Here is a 20,875-nt window from a genome sequence, read left to right as displayed (position 1 = left end):
CCCCACTAAGGATGACCCCAACAATGGCTCAAGTATTTTGGGAGCACGTGGTCCAACCCTATGACTGTCCAAAATGTATATACTCAGACCAAGGCCCGAATTTTAATTATATCCACACTCTGCTGCCTCAGTGGTATCTAAAAGTCACATTCCACCCCTTACCATCCACAGAGCAATGGAGCTTGTGGATGGTTCAATCTTATCCTGTTGGGAATGTTGAGGATTCTTGAGGAAGGTCATAGAGACCGTTGGCACCAACACATGGGAGGCAGTAGTGTTGCACTATAACAACACGGTACACCGAGCCACGAGCCATACTCTGTTCTTGATGATGTTTGGACATTACCACTGTGGATCTCTTACTGGGCTCCCCAAAGTGTTCTACACCCCACATGCCCAGCACTTGGGTGCAAGAACACTGGGATCAGTTACAAAGAGCCAACAGGTGGTGCTGGATAGACTCAAGGACTTTGTTGAGGTTTACACCTGCCATTGTAGCTGGCGGACTGGGCATTGGAGTAGAACACCAGAAGTGAAAGAGGCAGTAAGCTGGATCCAAAGTGGGCGCAGACCCCTATCGGGTAGAGAAGCAGCCCTTCCCTCTGACTCCAGTGTATGATGTAGTCTTTGAGGTTCCCAACCCCATTAAGAAGTGACTACAACAAAACTTGCTGCAACCCTACGTCCTGAGTGGCGATTGTTACATCAAACTGCCAACAGAGAGGGACAAGACTACGTGGATGTTCCACCAGTACAGGAGGTCCCCGATGAATGGTATCTGCCCCTTATTTTTCTAGAACCTCTGGTTCTCACCGATTTAGAAGTAGGAAGCCCAAGTACAATGCCTGTAGACAGTCCAGAAACCCCTGCAGGTCCTGTTGATGATCTGGACTCTTGGCCACAAAAAATGCATTTCTGAGCAGAGACAGAAGAGCCAAACATCTGCCGTGTGTCCTTATTCTTCCTTTGAAATATTTTCTGGCCTCCCCATATAGTGCAAGCACATAAACAATAAAGCAGCGTACACAGAACAATACCCCCGGCAGCTTTCCAGACCCCAGACCCCAAACCCCCAAGAAAGATAAATCAATATCAGGAACCATTGGAAGAGAAGGGGTAGTTCTCATTCCATAGGTCCAGAGGTAGAGGCAACACCTCTGATCCTTCGATGATCCAGGCGATCACCTCTGATCCTTCGATGATCCAGGCGATCACCTCTGATCCTTCGATGATCCAGGCGATCACCTCTGATCCTTCGATGATCCAGGCGATCACCTCTGATCCTGGCGATCACCTCTGATCCTTCGATGATCCAGGCGATCACCTCTGATCCTTCGATGATCCAGGCGATCACCTCTGATCCTTCGATGATCCAGGCGATCACCTCTGATCCTTCGATGATCCAGGCGATCACCTCTGATCCTTCGATGATCCAGGCGATCACCTCTGATCCTTCGATGATCCAGGCGATCACCTCTGATCCTTCGATGATCCAGGCGATCACCTCTGATCCTTCGATGATCCAGGCGATCACCTCTGATCCTTCTATGATCCAGGCGATCACCTCTGATCCTTCAATGATCCAGGCGATCACCTCTGATCCTTCAATGATCCAGGCGATCACCTCTGATCCTTCAATGATCCAGGCGATCACCTCTGATCCTTCAATGATCCAGGCGATCACCTCTGATCCTTCAATGATCCAGGCGATCACCTCTGATCCTTCAATGATCCAGGCGATCACCTCTGATCCTTCAATGATCCAGGTGATGTCAGCCTAAATGCAGTGGTACAACGGAAAGGCCAGGTCCAACCATCTTTTGTGTTCACAAAGGGGTCAAGACCCTACAGGCCACTCTGCAAGCAGAGTTGTTGTTGTCAAAGCCAATCCCACCAAAGCGGGGAACCTGCATTGCACTCTATAACAGGGGTGGGGGGACTATGTATCCTGCCTGTCGCCCAGCACCGCAGTCGATCGAAGATGAAGAAATCCATGGAATGGAACAAAAATCCATTGATTGAAACAGAAAAAAAGCAGAGAAGAGATTCTTAGGTCTTCATTCCTGAGTGCTAAGCAAAAACCAAAATTTGCACCCAGTATCCAGCTCCTGCAGGTGGCAACATCAAACCCATGAGTCATGAAGATCTGGCTGTGTCCTTCAATGAGCGGAAGAGAAATAAGAACTTATTACCTCCTTAGCTTCTAGTTCCAGCAACGTCTCCTTGCTACTTCCCACCACATGGACTTTTCTGTCGGTACTGACATCACTTCCTGTCTTCCATAGAGACTTCCTTGTCTGGGTAGAAGTGAGATCACCACTTTGTGGAGCTCAGAGGAACTTCAGCCCCGAGAACCGTCTCATAACGTCAACATGGCCTTGTGCTGTGACCAGGCCATTTTTTGCTATTTGGCACTACGCTACTTGAACTGAGAATTGCACGGTCTGTATTCAAATGAAATTTATATCATTGTTTTCACACAAATAGAGCTTTCTTTTGTTGGTATTTGATCACCATTGGGTTTTTTGTATTTTATCATACGGTATAAATGAAAGAGGATAGAAAATGCTGAAAAAAACAATATTTTTTACTTTATCCTATAAAACAGATCCAATAAAAAAGTTAAAAATCAAATTTCTTAATAAATTTAGGCCAAAATGTGTTCTACTACATATTTTTTGGTAAAAAAAAGTGTATATTGATTGGTTTGCGTGAAAGTTATAGCGTCTACAAATGATGGTATATATACTGGAAGTTGTATTTATTTTTATACTGGTAATGGCAGCAATCAGCAACTGATAGCAGGACTGTGATAGTACAGCGTGCAATCTGACACTTAACTGACACTTTGTAGGAACTGAAACTGACATCACCAATGACACTAATACAGTGATCAGTGCTAATAATATACACTGACACTGTACTAATGACACTGGCTGGGAAGGGGTTAAAATCTAGGGCCAATCAAAGCATTAACTGTGTGCCCAACAATGCTTGGTGTGTTTACTGTGTGCTGATTTTACGAAGGGATGTGCTAGTTTTTATTCCCTGCTTTGCAGGGAAAGAAAACCCAGCACATCCCCAATGTCAAGACAGAGCTCTGTGTTGTTTACAATCACAAAGCTCTGTCCTGTCATCTGCTTTACCGATCATCCATCATTGGCCAGGACCCATTGATCAGCTTGTGCTGTAACTAATCACAGCACAGCCGGGGTGGTGAGCATGCACACACATGCTCCTTACCCGTACGTGATCCAGTGCAGAGAGGCTGCTTTGCCGCCATACTTCTATGTGAGCTGGTCGGCAAGCGGTTACAGATGGGGTCATCTCTACTCCCACCAAGGGGGATAGAAATATATGACTGCCTAGTCCAGCCTTTCTCAGCCAGAGGTCCTCCAAAAGGTTTCTAGGGGTTCCTTCATCAATGAACAATTTCTGTCTCTCAGTAACAACTGACATCAGTGATCTGTAATCGGGACAGTCTCCCCACTGATGATGATGTAAGAATGTCCTTCTCGCACTGACCCCTGATAAATAGGGATCCTTCTCCTATTGGTCACCAATGTAAGGCACCACTACACTGATCACTGATATAAGGGGATCCTTCTCCCATTGGTCACCAATGTACAAGACTACTACAGTGATCACTGATATAAGGGGATCCTTCTCCCATTGGTCACCAATGCACAGGACCACTACACTGACCACTGATATTAGAGGGTCCTTCTCCCATTGGTCACCAATGTAAGGGACTACTACACTGACCAATAGGAATGGGCTCCAGGTTTTGTCTGAACCAAGGTTCAGAGAGAATTTTGCTGCTTCAGAGATTTGGACAATGAGCATTCAGCCAAATTCAACCTATTACTATCACTGCTAAATACCACCACACTGTAAATGTTGTCTGGTTCAGTGGAGAAAGAATGAAATTAGACCATTGTGTGGTAGTGGAGATGCTGAGGTTCCCTGGATTTCAGTTTAGGATGAAGGTGTGCAATAGTATTTAGCAGTGATAGTAATAGGTTGAACTTGGCTGAATGTCCATTGTCCAAATCTCTGAAGAAAATTGGTGGAGGTGTACACACTTCAGTGAAGGAGGAACGAAGTGTGACCATTGTATGGTGGTGGTGGAGGTGTACACACTTCAGTGAAGGAGGAATGAAGTGTGACCATTGTATGGTGGTGGTGGAGGTGTACACACTTCAGTGAAGGAGGAATGAAGTGTGACCATTGTATGGTGGTGGTGGAGGTGTACACACTTCAGTGAAGGAGGAATGAAGTGTGACCATTGTATGGTGGTGGTGGGGGTGTACACACTTCAGTGAAGGAGGAATGAAGTGTGACCATTGTATGGTGGTGGTGGAGGTGTACACACTTCAGTGAAGGAGGAATGAAGTGTGACCATTGTATGGTGGTGGTGGGGGTGTACACACTTCAGTGAAAGAGGAATGAAGTGTGACCATTGTATGGTGGTGGTGGAGGTGTACACACTTCAGTGAAGGAGGAATGAAGTGTGACCATTGTATGGTGGTGGCAACATTGAGGTTCCCTGGATTTTCATTAGGAGGAATAGTGCCTCAAGTTTGGTTTCAGTGGAAGGAATAGCACTTCAACATTTGTTTCATTGAAAGGAATAGTGACCCATCATAGGTATCAGTGGGATGAGTTATGTCCTGTCATTCGTATCAGTAATAGGGATAATGCCCCATTCTTGGCGTCAGTAGAAGGAACAACACCCCATAGTCGGTATCAATGTGGGTAATAATACCCTATATAAATGATGTTGGTGGGAAGAATGGTCCCCTAACATTTGAGTCACTGGGAGAAAAGGTACCCTAACAGTGTTACTGGCAGGAATTGTGCTGTCAGGAATGGACTTGCCAGTAATGGTGGGACTCACCTGCCTTGTGGGCTGCAGTACCAGGGCTGGCCAGCGGGTGCTCCCGGCAATCAGAGACTCAACCCTGCAGCCAGCCAAACATCTGAAACTGATCATGCAGGTGTATTTAAGGGATGGCCAGACCTGCAGTCTCTGCCTTGGTGTGTGTGTTTTTCATGGGCCCTGTATCTTGTTCCTGCATTCCTGTTCCTGTCTCTGTCTGATTCGTTGCTGACCCTGCCTGATTCCGGACCTCTGCTGACTTCTCCTGTTTCATCCCTGGCTTGTGACCTCGACCATTCTCTGCCTGACCCCCTGTTCCTACCTGCCCGATTGTTATTGACCCGGCCTGCCTGACGACGCTTGCATTGTATATATTGTTATCTGTTGGTGGTTTGGTTTGGTTTGTTTGCACTGTGTTATGTTTTAGTATTGCACTGCATTTATGTTTGTATTGTTAGTCTTTAATAAATTGTCTTATTGTTTATAACATATCTGAAGTCTGCGTTTCCCTGCATCAGTCACATACCTCTGGTCACACCCCGGAGCCCTGACATTACACCAAGGCCATCCTGACCAGAAGTGGCTGCACAGGGAAGCCATCTTGGCTTGTTGCTGGGAAGGATGGATCTGGATGAGGTTGTGTATTTGTCGCTGCTGGTTTTTGATGACAGAGATTATGCTTATCAGGCTCTGAGGGAGTATACCCGGGATCAACTGCTAGAATGTATATGGATCGCTCATGTTCTAGTAGATCAGGGCACAGAGTTCTCTGAGGTGCAGCCTTTGATTCAGGTTTGTGTAGAGTTGGCTTCATCTGGTGCCCCTGAAAGCAGGAATGACTTTTTGCTGCCATTTAGTGCCGACCAGGTAGAGTCCCTGGTATGGTTATTAGAGGATGATGTGGATTGCTTCTTGGAGCATTATGCTGCATGTGCACCACAGGTATTAAGGGATTGTATAAACGCAGTGCAGTCTTTGACCAGACAGGCTTTGTGTAAGCTGAGCTTTGTTCAACCCATACTGCAGACATGGACAGACTTGTTGCACCCAGCCTCAGTCAGCTTGCAAAAACCCAGTCCTGCTTCAAATCTATTTCTTCAAAGCTCTATTCCTGCTTTCCCAACAGCACCTCCAGTTACAGCGCAGTATACCCTGCTATCTACCGCATGTCAGTACCCTGTTCCCACTCGCTGCACCTATCCTGCCTTTAACCCTGTAAAGAAGTCCTCTGTAGCAACTGTTCCCTCCCCTGTTCCATCCTCCAGCTCTTCTCTGTCTCCAGCTGCTCCATCCATTTACAAACCTGCGCTTACTTACAGTACTCCGGTAACTAAAACCAGGAAAAGGCGAAAGTTCTTTCCAACCAATACCATCCTGCCAGTATCCAAACCGGTCAGCCTCCCATCTGAGAACCTGCCTTCCATGGTGCTGTCAGGGCTCCCAGGTATGACCAGAGGTGTGTGACTGAAGCAGGGAAACGCAGACCTCAGATATGTTATAAACAATATAATTTATTAACACTAACAGTACAAACATAAACGCAGTGCAATACTAAAACATAATACGGTGCAAACAAACCAAACCAAACCACCCACAGATAACAGTATATACAAGCAAGCGTCGTCAGGCAGGCCGGGTCAATATCAATTGGGCAGGTAGGTACAGGGGGAGCAAGCGGAGAATGGTCGGGGTCACAGGCCAGGTTCAGCAGGTAGCAAGCAGCGTAGTACAGAGGGTCAGGCAGAGGGATGGTCCGGGTCACAAGCCAGGGATCAGAACAGGTAGCAAGCAGCGTAGTACAGAGGGTCAGACAGAGGGATGGTCAGGGTCACAAGCCAGGATCAGAGCAGGAGAAGTCAGCAAAGGAACAGAAACAGGATGCAGGACAGATACAGGGCCCAGGACAAACACAACACCAAGGCAGAGTCTGCAAGTCTGGCCATCCCTTAAATACACCAGTATCATCAGTTCCAGGTGTTAGCTGGCTGAAAGGTTGAGTCTCTGATTGCTGGGAGCACCCGCTGGCCAGCCCTGGTACTGCAGATCAAAAGGCAGGTGAGTCCCACCATTGCTGGCCAGTCCATTCCTAACAGTACCCCCCCCCTCAAGGAGCGGCCTCAGGACGCTCCAAACAGTCCTAGCTGGGCAAAATGTTCCACCGCCCGGGTCTGGCAACTGGCGGGATATCAAAGACTGGCACACCGGGCAGGACTCCGGGCAGAGGCACACCGGGCAGAGGCACACCGGGCAGAGGCACACCGGGGCAGAGGCACACCGGGCAGGACTCCGGGCAGAGGCACATCGGGCAGGACTCCGGGCAGAGGCACATCGGGCAGGACTCCGGGCAGAGGCACATCGGGCAGGACTCCGGGCAGAGGCACATCGGGCAGGACTCCGGGCAGAGGCACATCGGATTACCAGGCGAAGCAGCAGGCAGCGGGCCACCAGGCGGAGCAGCAGGCACCGGGCCCCTGGGCGGGGCTACAGGCACAGGCACCGGGCCCCCGGGCGGGGCGACAGGCACAGGCACCGGGCCCCCGGGCGGGGCAGCAGGCACCGGGCCCCCGGGCGGGGCAGCAGGCACCGGGCCCCCGGGCGGGGCAGCAGGCACCGGGCCCCCGGGCGGGGCAGCAGGCACCGGGCCCCCGGGCGGGGCAGCAGGCACCGGGCCCCCGGGCGGGGCTACAGGCACCGGGCCCCCGGGCGGGGCGACAGGCACAGGCACCGGGCCCCCGGGCGGGGCGACAGGCACCGGGCCCCCGGGCGGAGCAGCAGGCACCGGGCCCCCGGGCGGAGCAGCAGGCACCGGGCCCCCGGGCGGAGCAGCAGGCACCGGGCCCCCGGGCGGAGCAGCAGGCACCGGGCCCCCGGGCGGGGCGACGGGCACCGGGCCCCCAGGCGGGGCGACGGGCATTGGGCCCCCAGGCGGGGCGACGGGCATCGGGCCCCCAGGCGGGGCGACGGGCATCGGGCCCCCAGGCGGGGCGACGGGCATCGGGCCCCCAGGCGGGGCGACGGGCATCGGGCCCCCAGGCGGGGCGACGGGCATCGTGCCCCCAGGCGGGGCGACGGGCATCGTGCCCCCAGGCGGAGCGGCGGGCGCCGGACCCCCAGGCGGAGCGACAGGTCTCGGGCCCTCAGGAGGAGCGGCGGGCGCCGGACCTCCAGATGGAGCGACAGGTCTCGGGCCCTCAGGAGGAGCGGCGGGCGCCGGACCCCCAGGTGGAGCGACAGGTCTCGGGCCCTCAGGCGGAGCGGCAGGCGCCGGACCCCCAGGCGGAGCGACAGGTCTCGGGCCCTCAGGCGGAGCGGCGGGCGCCGGACCCCCAGGCGGAGCGACAGGTCTCGGGCCCTCAGGCGGAGCGGCGGGTGCCGGACCCCCAGGCGGAGCGACAGGTCTCGGGCCCTCAGGCGGAGCGGCGGGCGCCGGACCCCCAGGCGGAGCGACAGGTCTCGGGCCCTCAGGCGGAGCGGCGGGTGCCGGACCCCCAGGAGGAGCGACAGGTCTCGGGCCCTCAGGCGGAGCGGCGGGCGCCGGACCCCCAGGTGGAGCGACAGGTCTCGGGCCCTCAGGCGGAGCGGCGGGCGCCGGACCCCCAGGCGGAGCGGCAGGTCTCGGGCCCTCAGGCGGAGCGGCGGGCGCCGGACCCCCAGGAGGAGCGACAGGTCTCGGGCCCTCAGGAGGAGCGGCGGGCGCCGGACCCCCAGATGGAGCGACAGGTCTCGGGCCCTCAGGCGGAGCGGCGGGCGCCGGACCCCCAGGTGGAGCGACAGGTCTCGGGCCCTCAGGCGGAGCGGCGGGCGCCGGACCCCCAGGCGGAGCGACAGGTCTCGGGCCCTCAGGCGGAGCGGCGGGCGCCGGACCCCCAGGAGGAGCGACAGGTCTCGGGCCCTCAGGCGGAGCGGCGGGCGCCGGACCCCCAGGTGGAGCGACAGGTCTCGGGCCCTCAGGCGGAGCGGCAGGCGCCGGACCCCCAGGCGGAGCGGCAGGTCTCGGGCCCTCAAGCGGAGTGGCAGGTGCCGGACCCCCAGGCGGAGCGACAGGTCTCGGGCCCCCAGGCGGAGCGGCGGGCACCGAGACACCAGGCACGACAGTGGGCTCCGAGTCAACTGGTATGACTGCAGGCACTGGGTCAGACATTGGATGGTCTGGCTGGACAGCGGGCATCGGGTCACCAGGCATCAGGTCATTTGGCTCGACAGCGGGCACCGCGTCATCTGGCAAGGCAGTGGGCTCCGAGTCAACTGGTATGACCGCGGGCACTGGGTCAGACATTGGATCGTCTGACCGGACAGCGGGCATCGGGTCACCAGGCATCAAGTCATTTGGCTCGACAGCGAGCACCGCGTCATCTGGCAAGGCAGTGGGCTCCGAGTCAACTGGCATGACCGCGGGCACCGGGGCAGACATTGAATCGTCTGGCTGGACAGCGGGCATCGGGTCACCAGGCATCAGGTCATTTGGCTCGACCGCGGGCACCGCGTCATCTGGCAAGGCAGTGGTCTCCGAGTCAACAGGCACGACAGTGGGCACCGGGTCATCAGGTACCGGATTGTCTGGCTCGACAGCGGGCATCGGGTCATCAGGTATGACAGCGGACACTAGGTCACCAGGCATCAGGTCATTTGGCTTGCCAGCGGGCACCGCGTCATCTGGCAAGGCAGTGGGCACCGAGTCACCAGGTACGACAGCGGGCTCTGAGTCAATTGGCACGACAGCGGGCACCGGATCAGGTACCGGATCATCTGGATCAACGGCGGGCATCGAGTCAACTGGCCTAATAGGATCGTCAGGCTGGATCAGTTCATCATGCTGGGTAGAGGCATTAGGCCGAGTAGAGGCTTCAGGCCGAGTAGAGGCATCAGGCCGAGTAGAGGCATCAGGCCGAGTAGAGGCATCAGGCCGAAGAGAGGCATCAGGCCGAAGAGAGGCATCAGGCCGAAGAGAGGCATCAGGCCGAGTACAGGCTTCAGGCCGAGTACAGGCTTCAGGCCGAGTACAGGCTTCAGGCCGCGTAGAGGCTTCAGGCTGAGGAGAGGCTTCAGGCCGCGTAGAGGCTTCAGGCCGCGTAGAGGCTTCAGGCCGAGTAGAGGCATCAGGCCGAGTAGAGGCATCAGGCCGAGTAGAGGCATCAGGCCGAGTAGAGGCTTCAGGCTGTGTACAGGCATCAGTCTGAACCACGGAAGGCAGGTTCACCGGTTTGTATACTGGCAGGATGGTATTGGTTGGAAAGAATTTTCGCTTTTTTCTGGTTTTAACTACTGGAGCACTGCAAGTAAACGTAGGTCTGCAAACGAATGGAGCAGCTGGAGACAGAGAAGAACTGGAGGATGGAACAGGAGAGGGAGCAGTTGCTACAGAGGGCTTTTTTACAGGGTTAAAGGCAGGATAGGTGCAGCGAGTGGGAACAGGGTACTGACATGCGGTAGATAGCCAAGTATACTGGGCTGTAACTGGAGGAGCTGGTGGGAATACAGGAGTAGAGTTAGAAGCAGGACTGGGTCTTTGTAAGCTGACTGAGGCTGGGTGCAACAAGTCTGTCCATGTCTGCAGTAGGGGTTGAACAAAGCTGAGCTTACACAAAGCCTGTCTGGTCAATGACTGCACTGCGTTTATACAATCTCTCAGTGTCTGTGGTGAACATGTGGAATAACGCTCCAGAAAGTAACCCACATCATCCTCTAATAACCACACCAGGGACTCTACCTGGTCTGCACTAAATGGTGGCAAAAATTCATCCCTGCATTCGGGGGAACCAGATGAAACCAACTCTGCACAAACCTCAATCAATGGCTGCACCTCAGAGAACTCTGTGCCCTGATCTACTAGAACATGAGCGAGCCGTATACATTCTAGCAATTCATCCCGGGTATACTCCTTCAGAGTTTGATAAGCATACTCCCTGTCATCAAACACTAGCAGATATAAATACTCAACCTCCTCAAGATCCATCCTTCCCATCAACAAGCCAAGATGGCTTCCCTGTGCAGCCACTTCTGGTCAGGATTGGCCTTGGTGTAATGTCAGGGCTCCCAGGTATGACCAGAGGTGTGTGACTGAAGCAGGGAAACGCAGACCTCAGATATGTTATAAACAATATAATTTATTAACACTAACAGTACAAACATAAACGCAGTGCAATACTAAAACATAACACAGTGCAAACAAACCCAACCAAACCACCCACAGATAACAGTATATACAAGCAAGCGTCGTCAGGCAGGCCGGGTCAATATCAATTGGGCAGGTAGGTACAGGGGGAGCAAGCGGAGAATGGTCGGGGTCACAGGCCAGGTTCAGCAGGTAGCAAGCAGCATAGTACAGAGGGTCAGGCAGAGGGATGGTCCGGGTCACAAGCCAGGGATCAGAACAGGTAGCAAGCAGCGTAGTACAGAGGGTCAGACAGAGGGATGGTCAGGGTCACAAGCCAGGATCAGAGCAGGAGAAGTCAGCAAAGGAACAGAAACAGGAAGCAGGACAGATACAGGGCCCAGGACAAACACAACACCAAGGCAGAGTCTGCAAGTCTGGCCATCCCTTAAATACACCAGTATCATCAGTTCCAGGTGTTAGCTGGCTGAAAGGTTGAGTCTCTGATTGCTGGGAGCACCCGCTGGCCAGCCCTGGTACTGCAGATCAAAAGGCAGGTGAGTCCCACCATTGCTGGCCAGTCCATTCCTAACAGGTGCAGCCTGGTGCCTCGGCGCCCACAATTCAGCCTGATGCCTCCACCCAGCCTGATGCCTCCACCCAGCCTGATGCCTCCATTCAGCCTGATGTCTCTACCCAGCATGATGTTTCTACCCAGCCCGATGAACTGATCCAGCCTGATGATCCTATTATGCCAGACGACTCGGTGCCCGCTGTTCCGCCAGTTGACTCGGTGCCCGCAGTCTTGCCAGACGACTTGATGCCCGCTGTTCCGCCAGTTGACTCGATGGCCGCTGTTCTGCCAGTTGACTCGGTGCCCGCTGTTCCGCCAATTGACTCGGTGCCCGCAGTCTTGCCAGTCGACTCGGTGCCCGCTGTTCCGCCAGTCGACTCGGTGCCCGCAGTCTTGCCAGACGACTCGGTGCCCGCAGTTCCGCCAGTTGACTCGGTGCCCGCAGTTCCGCCAGTTGACTCGGTGCCCGCAGTTCCGCCAGTTGACTCGGTGCCCGCAGTTCCGCCAGTTGACTCGGTGCCCAAAGTCTTGCCAGTTGACTCGGTGCCCGCAGTCTTGCCAGACGACTCGATGCCCGCTGTTCCGCCAGTTGACTCAATGCCCGCTGTTCCGCCAGTTGACTCGATGCCCGCTGTTCCGCCAGTTGACTCGGTGCCCGCGGTCTTGCCAGATGACTCGGTGCCCGCAGTCTTGCCAGACGACTCGGTGCCCGCAGTCTTGCCAGACGATTCAATGCCTGATGACCCAGTGCCCGCGGTCATGCCAGTTGACTCAAAGCCCACTGTCGTGCCTGGTGACTCGGTGCTCACTGCCTTGCCAGATGACGCGGTGCCCGCTGGCGAGCCAAATGACCTGATGCCTGGTGACCCAGTGCCTGCTGTCATACCTGGTGAACCGATGCCCGCTGTTGAGCCAGACAATCCCATGCCTGATGACCCAGTGCCCGCTGTCATGCCTGGTGACCCGATGCCCGCTGTCGGGCCAGACGATCCAATGTCTGACCCAGTGCCCACGGTCATGCCAGTTGACTCGGAGCCTACTGTTGTGCCTGGTGACTCGGTGCCCACTGCCTTGCCAGATGACGCGGTGCCCACTGGCGAGCCAAATGACCTGATGCCTGGTGACCCAGTGCCCGCTGTCATGCCTGGTGACCCGATGCCCGCTGTCGTGCCAATTGACTCAGAGTCCACTGTTGTGCCTGGTGACTCGGTGCCCACTGCCTTGCCAGATGACGCGGTGCCCGCTGGCGAGCCAAATGACCTGATGCCTGGTGACCCAGTGCCCGCTGTCATACCTGGTGACCCGATGCCCACTGTCAAGCCAGACAATCCCATGCCTGATGACCCAGTGCCCGCTGTCATGCCTGGTGACCCGATGCCCGCTGTCGGGCCAGACGATCCAATGTCTGACCCAGTGCCCGCGGTCATGCCAGTTGACTCGGAGCCCACTGTCGTGCCTGGTGACTCGGTGCCCACTGCCTTGCCAGATGACGCGGTGCCCGCTGGCGAGCCAAATGACCTGATGCCTGGTGACCCAGTGCCCGCTGTCATGCCTGGTGACCCGATGCCCGCTGTCAAGCCAGACAATCCCATGCCTGATGACCCAGTGCCCGCTGTCATGCCTGGTGACCCGATGCCCGCTGTCGGGCCAGACGATCCAATGTCTGACCCAGTGCCCGCGGTCATGCCAGTTGACTCGGAGCCCACTGTCGTGCCTGGTGACTCGGTGCCCACTGCCTTGCCAGATGACGCGGTGCCCACTGGCGAGCCAAATGACCTGATGCCTGGTGACCCGATGCCCGTTGTGGTGCCTAATGACCCGGTGCCCGCCGCTCCGCCTGGGGGCCTGATGCCTGTCGCCTCGCCTGGGGGCCCGATGCCCATCACCCCTCCTGGGGGCCTGGTGCCCGCTGCTCCGCCTGAGGGCCCCGATGCCTGCCGCCCCGCCTGGGGGCCCGGCGCCCGCCGCCCCGCCTGGTGATCCGGTGCCCGCTGCTCCGCCTGGTGATCCGGTGTCCAGCTCGATGTGCCGCTGCCCGGAGTCCAGCCCGATGTGCCGCTGCCCGGAGTCCAGCCCGATGTGCCGCTGCCCGGTGTCCTGCCCGATGTGCCGCTGCCCGGAGTCCTGCCCGATGTGCCGCTGCCCGGAGTCCTGCCCGATGTGCCTCTGCCCGGAGTCCTGCCCGATGTGCCTCTGCCCGGAGTCCTGCCCGATGTGCCTCTGCCCAGAGTCCTGCCCGATGTGCCTCTGCCCGGAGTCCTGCCCGATGTGCCTCTGCCCGGAGTCCAGCTCGATGTGCCTCTGCCCGGTGTGCCGCGGCCCGGAGTCCTGCCTGATGTGCCGCTGCCCGGAGTCCTGCCCGATGTGCCGCTGCCCGGTGTCCTGCCCAATGTGCCGCTGCCCGGAGTCCTGCCCGATGTGCCAGTCTTTGATATCCCTCCAGTTACCAGACCCGGGCGGTGGAACATTTCGCCCAGCTAGGACTGTTTGGAGCATCCTGAGGCCGCTCCTTGAGGGGGGGGGGGTACTGTCAGGAATGGACTTGCCAGTAATGGTGGGACTCACCTGACTTGTGGGCTGCAGTACCAGGGCTGGCCAGCAGGTGCTCCCGGCAATCAGAGACTCAACCCTGCAGCCAGCCAAACATCTGAAACTGATCATGCAGGTGTATTTAAGGGATGGCCAGACCTGCAGTCTCTGCCTTGGTGTGTGTGTTTTTCCTGGGCCCTGTATCTTGTTCCTGCATTCCTGTTCCTGTCTCTGTCTGATTCGTTGCTGACCCTGCCTGATTCCGGACCTCTGCTGACTTCTCCTGTTTCATCCCTGGCTTGTGACCCCGACCATTCTCTGCCTGACCCCCTGTTCCTACCTGCCCGATTGTTATTGACCCGGCCTGCCTGACGACGCTTGCATTGTATATATTGTTATCTGTTGGTGGTTTGGTTTGGTTCGTTTGCACTGTGTTATGTTTTAGTATTGCACTGCGTTTATGTATTGTTAGTCTTTAATAAATTGTCTTATTGTTTATAACATATCTGAAGCCTGCGTTTCCCTGCGTCAGTCACATACCTCTGGTCACACCCCGGAGCCCTGACATGTACCCTATCGCTGGTGTCACTGGGACACTATTAATTTCAGTGGGAGGAATTGGGCCCTGTTCTCGTTATCAGGGAAAGGAATAGGGCCCCATTGTTTGATCAGTAGAAGGAATAATGCCCAGTATACACCCAGTGTAGCTCCTCTCTGTATGAAATTAAAGACCAAAATGACAATAAAAATGTATGTGAAATATACCACAAAACTTGTAGGCATTGTACAGGGGACAGACCAGACTGGGGGGATTGTACTGGGGACAGACCAGACTGGGGGGATTGTACTGGGGACAGACCAGACTGGGGGGATTGTACAGGGGACAGACCAAACTGGGGGGGATTGTACTGGGGACAGACCAAACTGGGGGGGATTTTACTGGGGACAGACCAGACTGGGGGGATTGTACAGGGGACAGACCAAACTGGGGGGGATTGTACTGGGGACAGACCAAACTGGGGGGGATTTTACTGGGGACAGACCAGACTGGGGGGGTTGTACTGGGGACAGAATGAACTGGGTGGATTGTACTGGAGACATAATGAACTGGAGGGGGGAATTGTACTGAGGACAGACCAAACTGAGGGGGACTGTACTGGGTACAGACTAAACTGGTGGGATTGTACTGAGGACAGACCAAACTGGGGCAGATTGTACTGGGTACAGACCAATCTGTGGGAATTGTACCGGGGACAGACTGAACTGGGGGGATTGTACTGGGGAAAGACTGATCTGGGGGATTGTACTGGGAATAGATTGATCTGGGGGAATCTGGCGGGGGGGGGGGATTGTAATGTGGGGCAGACTGACCTGGGGGGTTGTACTGGGGGACAGACTGACCTGAGGGTATTGTACTGGGAGGCAGACTGACCTGGGGGGATTGTACTGGGGGGCAGACTAACCTGGGGGGGTACTGGGGGATAGACTAACCTTGGGGGGGGTACTGGGGGGGGGGGGGACTGACTTGGTGGGAGATTGTACTGGGTGGCAGACTAACCTGGGGAGGTACTGGGGGATAGACTGACCTGGGGGGATATTGTACTGGGGGGCAGACTAACCTGGGGAGGTACTGGGGGATAGACTGACCTGGGGGACTTGTACTGGGGGGAAGACTGACCTGGGGGAGATTGTACTGGGGGACAGACTGACCTGAAGATATTGTATGGGGGGGAAGACTGACCTGGGGGGTTGTACTGGGGTATAGACTGAACTTAGGGGGGATTGTACTGGGGACAGACCAAGCTTGGGGGGACTGTACTGAGGACAGATTGAACTGTGGGGAGGTTGTACTGGGGACAGACCAAACTGGGGCAGATTGTACTGGGGACAGACCGAACTTGGGAGGATTGTACTGGGGGCAGAGCGAACTGGGGGGCAATTGTACTGGGGACAGACCGAACTGGGGGGGACTGTACTGGGAACAGACTGAACTGGGGGGGATTGTACTGGGGACAGACCAAACTGAGGGGGACTCTGCTGGGTACAGACTAAACTGGGGGGATTGTACTGAGGACAGACTAAACTGGTGGGGGGTTGTACTGGGGATAGACCGAACTGGGGCAGATTGCACTGGGGGCAGATCAAACTGGGGGGGTTGAACTGGGGACAGATACAGACTCTGGGAATTGTACCGGGAAAGACTGAACTGGGAGGATTGTACTGGGGACAGACTGATCTGGGGGAATTGTATTAGGGACAGACTGACCTGGCGGGGGGGATTGTAATGTGAGGCAGACCCACCTTGGGGTTTGTACTTGGGGGACAGACTGACCTTGGGGGTTGTACTGTGGGACAGACTGATCTGGGGGGATTGTACTGGAGGGCAGACTGGCCTGGGGGATATAGGGAGATAGAATAACCTGAGGGTATTGTACTTGGAGTCAGACTGACCTTGGGGGTATTGTACTGGGGGGCAGACTAACCTGGGGGGGTACTGGGGGATAGATAAACCTGGAGGGGTACTGGGGGCAGACTAACCTGGGGAGGTACTGGGGGATAGACTGACCTGGGGGCCTTTTACTGGGGGGCAGACTGTCTTGGGGGGGATTGTACTGGGGGGCAGACTAACCTGGGGAAGTACTGGGGGATAGACTGACCTGGGGGACTTGTACTGGGGGGAAGACTGACCTTGGGGGGATTGTACTGGGGGACAGACTGACCTAGGGTATATTGTAGGGGGGGAGACTGACCTGGGGGGTTGTACTGGGGTATAGACTGAACTGAGGGGGGATTGTACTGGGGACAGACTAAACCGGGGAGATTGTATTGTGGGCAGACTGACTTGGGCGGTTGTACTGAGAGGCAGACTGATCTGGGGGGTTGTACTAGGGACAGACCAAACTGGGGGGACTGTATTGAGGACAGATTGAACTGTAGGAGTTTGTACTGGGGACAGACCAAACTGTAAGAATTGTAATGGGGACAGACTGAACTGGGGGGATTGTACTGAGGACAGACTGATCTGGGGTATATGTATTAGGGACAAACTGGCCTGGGGAGGATTGTAATGTGGGGCAGACTGACCTGGGGGAGTTGTACTGGGGGGCAGACTGACCTGGGGGAGATTGTAGGGGGGGCAGATTGTCCTGGGGGGATTGTACTGTGGGTGTAATGGTGGGGGGGGGGGGATGGGCAGCCTGGGGCCCCTGACAAATGGCAGGAAGGTGATAATGAAAGTCCACTCTGTCATATCAAATATTTCTGGTTTGTTGTGTCTTCAGCATTCACCATCCGGATCAGAATCATCAAATTAAATGAATGCCCCGCCCCTAATTAAAGTACATGCTCCAACAATGGCTTTCTGGACACAGAAAAAAAGTTGTGTCTAGAAACTTTTTTTGAAACATCAGCAAGTATACTCTTCATTCTCTTTTATTTCTGCATCCTCTAGGGCCGGCCTATTGGGGTCTCACTCCGGAGTGGCTGCTCTGCGCTGCATCACATATCTGATGTGATCCAGCTCTTCTAGGTAGGGGGTATGTGCATGCGCCTGCAGCCCCAGCTGTGCTGTCATTCGTTACACCACAAGCCAATCAGCAGGTCCCGTCCAATGATTTATGGCCAGGACCCACCAATCGGCAGAGCGAATCACAGGAAAGAGCTCTTTGATTGTAAACAACACAGAGCTCTTATCTGACAGTACATCCCTTAAGTAATATCAGCACACAGTAAACACTTCACACTTGTTAGGCACACAGTTAACCCTTTGATTGCCCCTCGGTGGTAACCCCTTCCCAGCCAGTGTCATTAGTGCAGGGTCAGTGTATATTATCACTGATCACTGTATTAGTGTCACTGGAGATGTCAGTGTCACTTATTCAGTTCTCACACATTGTCAGTTAGTGCCACGTTGCCCGCAGTACTATTGCAGTCCCATTATAAGTCCCTGATCAACACCATTACTAGTATAAATAAATAACAATTCCAGTACACAATATTGCCAAAAGTATTGGGCCCACCCTTCAAATCATGTGATTCAGGTGTTCCAATCCCCTCCATGGACACAGGTGTATACAATCAAGCCCCTAGGCATGCAGACTGCTTCTACAAACATTGGTGAAAGAATGGGTCGCTCTCAGGAGCTCAGTGACTCCAAGGCTGGTCCCGTGATAGGTTGTCACCTGTGCAATAAGTCCATCCGTGACATTTCCTGGCTTCTAAATATTCCACGCTCAACTGTTAGTGGGATTATAACAAAGTGGAAGCAACTGGGAACAACAGCAACTCAGCCACCAAGTGTAGGCCACGTCACATGACAGAGCGGGGTCAGCGCATGCTGAAGCGCACAGTGCGCAGAAGTCACCAACTGTCTGCAGAGTCAATAGCTAAAGACCTCCAAACTTGGTGTGGCCTTCAGATGAGCGCAACAACAGTGCGTAGAGAGCTTCATGGAATGGGTTTCCATGGCCGAGCAGCTGCATCCAAGCCTTACATCACCAAGTGCAATGCAAAGCGTTGAATGCCGTAGTGTAAAGCACACCGCCACTGGACTCTAGAGCAGTGGAGACATGTTCTCTGGAGTGACCAATCACGCTTCTCTGTCTGGCAATCCGATGGACGTGTCTGGGTTTGGCGGTTGCCAGGAGAACGGTACTTGCCTGACTGCATTGTGCCAAGTGTAAAGTTTGGTGGAGGGGGGATTATGGTGTGGGGTTGTTTCTCAGGGGTTGGGCTTGGCCCCCTAGTTCCAGTGAAGGGAACTCTTAATGCGTCAGCATACTAAGACATGTTGGACAATTTCATGCTCCCAACTTTGTGGGAAGTTTGGGGATGGCCCCTTCCTGTTCCAACATGACTGCACACTAGTGCACAAAGCAAGGTCCATAAAGACATGGAGGAGCCAGTTTGGGGTGGAGGAACTTGACTGGCCTGCACAGAGTCCTGACCCCAACCCCATAGAACACCTTTGGGATGAATTAGAGCGGAGACTGTGAGCCAGGCCTCCTCCCCCGACATCAGTGCCTGACCTGACAAATGTGCTTCTGGAAGAATGGTCCAACCTTCCCATAGACACCCTCCTAAACCTTGTGGACGGCCTTCCCAGAAGAGTTGAAGCTGTTATAGCTGCAAAGGGCGGGGCCAACTCAAAATTGAACCCTACGGACTAAGACTGGGAGGCCATTAAAGGTCATGTGTGTGGAAAGGGCGGGGCCAACTCAATATTGAACCCTACGGACTAAGACTGGGGGGCCATTAAAGGTCGTGTGTGGAAAGGCAGGAGACCAATACTGCGGGCAATATAGTGTATATTAAGTTATAGGAGATGTTTCTCGAGGGGTGCAGTTCCTCTGAGCTCCGCAAGATTGTGAACTCACTTCTACCAAGACAGGAAGTGATGTCAGGTAAAGACAGGAAGTGATGGCAGGTACAGACAGGAAGTTCCGGGTGAGAGGTGAGTTGGGAGGAAGTAGAGAGGAGACGTTGGTGGAAGTGGCAGCAGAGGAGGTAATAAGATGTTATGTTCTATTTACACCCAGTAACCCCCCTGTCATGTCCGTCCTCTTCCTCCATAGTCACGTCTGTCCTCTTCCTCCATAGCCACTGTGACGTCTTTTATCTCCAGCAGATGATGATACATATATAGTGTGGGAACCCAGATTAACCCCTTCAAGGTCAGAACCTTTTCTTCTTTTTGGGGCTAGAATATTCTCATCATTTTGTAGAGCTTAGAGGAACACTTATTATTATTATTATTATACAGTATTTATATAGCGCCAAAAGGTTTGCTCAGCGCTGTACATTATAGTGGGGGACAGAACATGAGACAATACAGTAACAATACAATACACGAGGGGTTCAAGGGCCCTGCTCCTTGGAGCTTACAATCTAGGAGGGAGTGGAAGGTGATACAGGAGGAGATGGCTGTGGGGGATGGGGTGGTAGGAGGAGTGGAGGAGTTCAGCTGTTAGGTGAGGGTGGGGTAGGCTTCCCTGAAGAAATGGGTTTTCAGGGTGCGCCTGAAGGTGAAGAGGGTAGGTGACAGTCTGATGGATTGGGTTGGAGAGTTCCAGAGGATGGGGGAAGTCCTGCAGTCGGGCGTGGGAGGAGGAGACCAGGGAGCTAGAAAGTAGGAGGTCTTGTGAGGAGCGAACACTAAGATACAGGGATGCTCTTGGTCTACAATGGTCCTCCCACCTGCCCTTACATTTCAGACCTCCTTACAGAACTCCAGGGCAACCTTCACCTTCTTACCATCTCACTGGTCAAAAAAATATTCCAAGATATCAAGTGGAATGAAGAAGGGCACTCCTTTACCTGTTGGTGGGCACTCATCTTTAGAGGAGCATCATGTAATGTGTGGCTGGGAGTCAACGCTATGCAACTGGGGGAGGTAGCCCAATGCCTTCCCATGGCTCTGGCAATGCCAGTGCTAGAATTCAGAGCCCCAGGAGCCCACTGCCACTCTGTACAATGTCCAGATACTCCGATATAGTTGGCATCCAGGCGTAGCACCCTCCTAGTTAGGTTGCCAGTCAGTTTTTGGCTCCTTTGTAGCCAGTGGAGCAGGTTTGATTGCTCCTGGCTGTTTTGGGTTCTGCTGGCTACAGTTTCAACTACTCCCCCCCCACATTCCAGTAAGTTCTGGAATATACTGAGTTGGGAGAGGCGGACCTCGAGCTGAATATTCATGCAGCCTCAGCCAATCCCTGGTCTAGAAGGTGACCAGCAAGAGGCTGAGGTGTGCATAAATAGTCTGGGGCCTAGAACAGCAGGGTCCTTTGACCTAGTGGACAGAAAC

The 20,875-nt window shown here is 54.7% G+C and overlaps 1 protein-coding gene across 3 annotated transcripts in view; it reads left to right on the top strand.

Annotated features, from left to right (window-relative positions):
• Nucleotides 1-2,344: 2,344 nt before the first annotated feature.
• Nucleotides 2,345-20,875, top strand: part of LOC149449851 (uncharacterized) — a 35,202-nt gene continuing 16,671 nt past the window's right edge. The window contains exon 1 of one of the 3 annotated variants that reach the window (XM_089692687.1): nt 2,345-2,442. Coding sequence is in view for 1 of the 3 variants with exons in the window: in XM_089692685.1 (XP_089548811.1) it covers nt 19,495-19,581 (87 nt within the window). In the remaining 2 variants the exon portion in view is untranslated. Of the gene's footprint in view, nt 2,443-19,289; nt 19,749-20,875 lie in introns of those variants that run through there. The other 2 variants (XM_089692685.1, XM_089692686.1) reach the window with 2 other exon arrangements.

This window comes from Staurois parvus, unplaced genomic scaffold (assembly GCF_062004578.1).
Source record: "Staurois parvus isolate SC_StPar_1 unplaced genomic scaffold, SC_StPar_1.0 ptg000600l, whole genome shotgun sequence".
In the NCBI taxonomy this organism is placed as follows: Eukaryota; Metazoa; Chordata; class Amphibia; order Anura; family Ranidae; genus Staurois; species Staurois parvus.
This window is presented reverse-complemented; position numbering and strand designations above follow the sequence as displayed.